The following is a 6,465-nucleotide window of genomic DNA, read 5'->3' as shown; positions in this document are numbered from 1 at the left end:
GACGTTTGTTTCTGGCCTCTGGCTTCATGGTCTGTGTTTCACACTCGTGGTGGGTCCTGTTCCCCTCCCACCACTCTGTCCTCCATTGCTCCATACTCTGTGAACTGGCAGCCTCCACACCCCACAGGCCCCCACGCCCCAGGCCGTTTCTCTTGTTCTGGAATGCCCCACTCTCTCTTCTTCCTCCCATTCAATTTCAGGGGGGATTTCGTCCTTAAGTTCACTTCCGCCTCCATCTCCCTACCTGTTGTGGTTTGAGTGGGGGAATGTTCCTAATAGGCTTCACTGCTGAGTGTTTGGTCCCTGGCTAGCAGCACTGTTTTGGGAAGTTCTGGAAACTTTAGGATGTGGGGCCTAGCTAGAGAAAGTAGGTCGCTGTGACACACTGTTAGAGGTTCTGCTTGATACCAGGTCCTTCCTTTCGCTCGGTTTCTTGCCCACTGAGAGGTGTAGAAGCCCCTGTCTGCCATATACTGCATTTCCGCCATTATGATGTTCTGCCTGAGTAACCGTGCACCAAACCCTCCGAGACTGTGAAGCAAAGTATTAGTAAGTCCTGTCTTCCCTAAGTTTTTTCACCACAGTGAAATAGTCTGATGCTATCAAAAGCAGCTGTTCCTCCAGCCCTCTGTGGGTCATGCATCTCTAGCAGCATGGCCAGGTGCAAGGCAGGGAGGGGACAGGCCCCTGGAGAAGGTGAGCTCCCCAGGGCTGAGGCACTCAAACTCTCTTTCTCTAGCACAGCACACTCAAAGTCCAGTGATGGGTTTGTTAGAGAGGTGGAGTCAGTACTGCTGTATCCCATGCGGGGGAATATTGTACTGCAGCAAAAGGAAGTGTCTGTACAGGGTACAGCCTTTTTAGGCCAACTGAATGAATGAAGCCAGTTGCTAAAACCATGTATCATATAGCTTTGATGTGAAATGTGAGGAACAGGCAAGTCCACACGGACACTTCTTGGTGCTAGGGTCCAAGGAGGGAATAAATGGGAGTGGCTGCTGATGGGTGGACACCTGCTCCCTCAGCCCCTGCTTGCGGCATCTCACTATGTTGCAAGGCAGGCCTGGAACTCAGGAATCTTCCTATCTCAGCCCCCGCCCTGCTACAGGTAGCCAGGATACAGGTGTGCTCCTTCATGCCTGGTTCAGAGTTTCCCTTCAGGGATGATGGAAGGGTTAGGAAATGCCTGTTGTGATTGATGGCTTCAGTAGTGCAAGCATGGTAAAGCCTCAGACACCGTGGGGTGGAATTGTGTGGGTCTATGTAGGAGCGGGGTTGCTTTTGGAGATTTGTTTGGAAAACAGAGAGCCCATATAACCTAGAAATAAAAAAAAAAATTCAAGGTATGCCTTGAATATATAAAATAGGTAGATAAGTCTATTTCATCACTACTATAAGTTATATACAGACCTATAATGAAAAGGTAAAATTTACACACATACCCCCCCACCACCACACCTGGCACCATCAACCATAAAAAGACATGTAAACAAAGTAAGATAGCGTTGCATCCTAGCTGCAAAAACAGCCATTTCTTGCTATCAGCTCAAACTCAGGGCCTTGGGATAAGGACACGGAGCTCATCTGTCTCTTCAGTTTATTTCATGTCCCAGGAAAGAATGATTTCTTGCACATCCCACCCCTTTCACCAAATATAACACTCAAAACATAAACTCCTAGGCTCTGCGGCTGAAGAAATGGCCCAGTGGTTCATGAGAGCACTGGCTGTTCTAGAGGACTCAGGTTCAATTTCCCAGCACTTGCCTGGTGGCTCACAGTTGTGTGTAACTCCAGTTCCAGGGGATCCAGTGCCTTTGTCTGGCCTCCACAGGCACCAGGCACACATGTGGTGCACAAACAGACATCCAGGCAAAACAGCCATACACATTAAAAAAACAAAAAAAAACAACAAAACCCCTAAACCCGTGCTATGGACTACTAAGTTAGCGGTAAGGTCATCAGTGGGCTGTTACTAGTTAGATTTTGAGGGTGTCAAATGTTACATACTGTGGGGCTAGAGCCATGGCTCAGTATATAAGAACTCAAACTGTAATTGCAGAGGACCTGAAGTGGGTTCCCAACACCATGATGGCTCACAAGCACTTGTAGCTCTGACTCCAGGGGCTTCTGACACCCCCTTCTGGCCTCCTTAGGCACTGCATACACCTGTACCTACCCCTGATACACACATGCACATATTGAAAGTAAAATGTCATGGAGTTCTCTGCAGATTTTCAGCTGTTCAAGAGGTTAGATTACTAGCTTTAACCAGGAGACATGTGAATTTAACCAGTGACATGTGAATTAAGTCTCAATAAAGTAAATGCCAGGCATAGTGGTATGTATCTGTAGTCTTGGCCACTGGGGAAGCTGAGGCAGGAGGGTTGCTGAATCCAGGAGTTCAAAGTTAGTAGGGGCAGCATAGCTAGGCCATGTCTGAAAAATAGAGCTGTAAAAAAAAAAAGGTCATACAGCCGGGTGGGTGTTGAGATGGGTAGGGAGAAAGCAAAGGTAAGAAGCAGCATTGCGGTGAGGATGTAGCTCACCTAGTCAGGCAGCCCTGGGTTCCACCACCATGTAAACTAACCCAGCACCATATAAACTGGCCACGATGGTGCACACCTGTACTTCCAGCAGTCCTAGAAGGCTCTAGATACTCAAGGTTATCTTTGGCTGCATAACGAGCTTGAGGACTTTCTCAGGGGACCATGTCTCAATAAATGAATGAATGAATGAATGAAGAAAGAAAGGAAGGAAGGAAGAAAGAAAGAAAGAAAGAAAGAAAGAAAGAAGGAAGGAAGAGGAATTAATGAAACCTGATAGTTCTGAGCAGCTAGCTGTCTTTATATATCTTGTTATCAGTGCGTGACTAACGTGGGGAGTCAAGGCAGGCTTACTGGAGATGGACTTTGAAGGACGAATATAAGAGCCAAGGACAAAAGGATTGGAATTCCCAAGAGTAATAGCAATGGGTAGAAGGGATGGTTCTAGAAATCATCTAGAGCCTGGGGTGATGGGGACCAAGGATGGTAACGATGTACCAGGTCCCTGGACTGGTGAGCAGAACTTTGGCCAGTTCAGAGGACATAGCATTTGCAAAAGGGCTTTTATTACGCCCCCCTCCCCCCACCACACACACAGTGCATCTTGTCAACACTGATGACCTGTGGTGTTTCCATCAGGGGACAGGTCCTTCAATGCCCCCACCCCCCAGTCTCATGGCATTGGTTGGACTTGTCCATGTTTCCCTGGAGCTGGCTTGGCTGTGTCCAGTGGGGCTCAGGAACCCTGGCAGACTGGGCAGTCTGGTAGCTGATGACAAGCACTGAGGCAGGGGTAAAGGTGTAGGGCTGTCTCTTCAACACACACACGTGGAGAAACTCCTGAGATCTTGGGTTGGTGTGGAACATCTCAGCTCCATCTTGAGGCTCAGGGAGCAAGCAGCTGGGGCCAGGAACCCCTTCGTTAGCCAGTCCTGGGGAAAGTGAGTTTTTTTCTTGAAGGTGGGGGTAGAGGGTGAGGCATGACCTGGGGAAGGCAGAGGGAATGGCCTGAGGGGCTGGGTGTGAGCAGGGTCAGGCTTGTTTGCTACAGCTGGCTAGAGAGCCTTTTCCTCCTCAGCCTAGTTTTTTTTTTCTTACTGTCTGTCCAAAGAACATGGTGCCCCAGGCTATGACTCTGCCCTGTCTGTTTAGGCATGCTCAGTGGGTGGCATACCAGTGTGAGCCACACAGGCACTTGTGTTGGGAGTATGTGTGGTCAGACACTCAGATGAATAAATGGGCATGGCTGACTGAGTTTGGGAGTGGCCACTGAGAGCCGGATCCTTGTCCCTCTATACTCCCAGTCTCAGGAGACCCTGCCACCACAGGTCAGCAATGGGTCATCTCATAGGAAGTTGGGCTCCCGCACCACTAGACAGGGCTGGCTTGAGCCATCCTTGCCACTGTCCAGGGGTCGATACACGAAGTGGAAGTCTCGCTTTGGCTCGCTCCGGAGCAGATAGCCCTTGATGCGGTGTGGCAGCGCCTCGTCGGCCAGCTGGAAGCAGCGCCTATCCACCAGCACGAAGAGCCGGTAGTCTTGGGGGTGTGCCACCTCAAACTTCTCGGCACACTGTGCACACAGTGCCTGGGCTTCTGTGTCTGCCCGTGATGCCAGTGTCCGTGACTGCTGCTCGGGCTCCAGGTACGACACACAGATGAAGTCCTGCAGGCAAGATGGAGGAGGCTTGACGTCACCAGGCTTGGCCAATAGCATCCTGGGTCACTCGCATCCCAATATCGGGAGCTAGGGCCAGCAGAAAGGAGCATGGTAGCGTTGGACCTGTCTTTGCCTTCTCTGGACAGAGGGGTCTCAAACAGCTGTGAAGCTGAGTGTCTGTGCCCCCTTCTTACTCTGCCAACAACTGGGCCTGATAGATAACTTCCTTCTCTGGGTCTCACCTCCCCACTGGACTTACCCTGGGTGATTCAGTCATGTTTCAGATATGGATTTAGTTATTGTGTGTATGCATGATATATCCATGTGCCCCAAATGCCTGTGTGGAGGACCCAGGGCAGTTTTGTGGAGCTGGTTCCTCCTTCCACCTTTACATGGAGTCCAGGGATTGAACTTACATTGTTGAGTTTGCCTAGTTAAGGTGCCAAGCACCTTTACCAGCTAAGCCACCACTTCTTGGCTGATTCAATCATTTTTGAGTCATGGCAAGGAGGGAGTTACCCCCTTCCCCCAACACTCCCTGTGGCCAGTCTGTGGTTCTCTCTCATCCCTTTCTTATCATTCATGGTTTAATCATTCATTCAGTACTTGCCCACTGGGTCTGTCCTGCACCTCGGGTGCAGTGCTGGAAGGCAGTCTAAAGTGCCTGAACTAGCACCCACAGTTCAGCAAGTGGAACAGTTTGGCCTCTTAGAGCAAGGGTTGCCTCTGTGGTTCAGAAGCAGGGTATGAAGAGGCTCGGGGGACACTGGGGGTGGGGAGCTGGGGAAGGGGTGAATTTAGGATGAGCGGAGGTGATGTCTGTGGTACTAGGGATGAAGTATGGGTCCATGAGCTCCCTGCCCTGCCTGGCTTTGAAGATGGTTCCATTTGCTGTGTGACCTTGACCTCTGCTGCCTCAACTGTAGACTGGGGGCAGTCCCAACTTCAAGGTAGCCAGACCCACAACTTCCCCCAAGCCGGTGTGAGACAAGGTGTCTGGGGCTGCCCTACTGTGGATGGAGTGCCAATTTCAGTAGACGGTTCCCGGCCACAGCCATGAAAGCGCTAATGACATGTTACAGGGTGGTGTGCCCTTACAGGGTGCCAGGGTCTGGGCCTCAAGTAGTCTTCTGTTTCTTCCAGAAGGGAAAGGTGGGGCAGAAGTGCTATTGGGGGTGTGAGTGGTGGGGTGGCACTGGCTCATGCCAATATATACCAGGTTGGGACACTCTATGGTGTGTATCTCCTTGTAGCTCCTAGTTCAGCAATGCAAGTTGAAATTGACCTTGCTGGGAGTATTTATACCACAGGAAGTGGCAGAAGCTGAGGCCAGAACATTCTTTTCCTTGCCCATTGGTTCTAAGATGCTGTTGATTTGAGAGGGGAGTAGAGAGGCTGGTTGGGAAGCTTAGAACATGGACAGGGAGTCAGAACTCATTCAGTTCAGTTGGCCGATGTGAATGGGAAGTGGAGTTTCTGAGGGGACTCGAGACCACACAGCAAGTTTTGGTAACCATTACTTCCAAATGATTAATCTAGGACTTTCTAGGATAAAGGTTTATTTATGGTTTGTTTTGCTAAGTTAAAGAATATGGATTGAATCAACTCTTAGAATTCTGACCTCCTGCCTCTCAGAGGTCTTGGCTCCATTTTCTACACATAGTCTACATAGTTATGAATAGCTCTGGAGGGTTGTCTGGCCTCCTGGTCCAATTCCCTCCATTTTCTACACATTGTAGTCTGGCTGTGTCCCAGGCTCTGGGTTTGGACCTCTGAGACACATGAACCATGGGCATTGTTTTCGCCAACATGAGAGCTTCATCCATAGAGGATTTACAGCATGACATGATGAGTGGGGTAATGGGGAAGCAATGGCAGGTGGCAGAGAGGAGACGAATGGTGTGTGTGTGTGTGTGTGTGTGTGTGTGTGTGCGCGCGCGCTGGGGTGGGCTATTAGGGAACTTCTCATAGGAGGGCTGTTGGAGATGCTGGGCTGTTTTGTAGAAGCCAGTGACAACCAGTGAAGAAAAGGAGGTACACCGCTTGGGTGGATACTGGGCAGTAGGGAGCTGATCTGGGCTGTTTGGGACAAGTGGGTGACTCTATCTGATGCAGCCTGGGGTGTGTGGAATGACTTGTTCCTCCCATACCACTTTGCCCGCTGGGTTATAACACTTGCCTTGTGGCACTTCTATGCCCATCCAGGATCTGCAGACCTGCGCAGATTGACAACCGGGGGCTTGGATTCCTCTGTGGGAGCCC

General features: G+C 50.3%; 1 protein-coding gene across 2 annotated transcripts in view; it reads right to left on the bottom strand.

The window, feature by feature from the left end:
* Positions 1 to 3,092: 3,092 nt before the first annotated feature.
* The window catches only part of Rin3 (Ras and Rab interactor 3), a 111,104-nt gene continuing 107,731 nt past the window's right edge, over positions 3,093 to 6,465 (bottom strand). For both annotated transcript variants that reach the window (XM_059278985.1, XM_059278986.1), the window contains one exon: positions 3,093 to 4,209. In XM_059278985.1, coding sequence (XP_059134968.1) covers positions 3,889 to 4,209 — 321 coding nt within the window. In that variant the 3' untranslated portion in view covers positions 3,093 to 3,888. The remainder of the gene's footprint in view (positions 4,210 to 6,465) is intronic.

Source organism: Peromyscus eremicus, chromosome 14 (assembly GCF_949786415.1).
Source record: "Peromyscus eremicus chromosome 14, PerEre_H2_v1, whole genome shotgun sequence".
NCBI classification, from domain to species: Eukaryota; Metazoa; Chordata; class Mammalia; order Rodentia; family Cricetidae; genus Peromyscus; species Peromyscus eremicus.
This window is presented reverse-complemented; position numbering and strand designations above follow the sequence as displayed.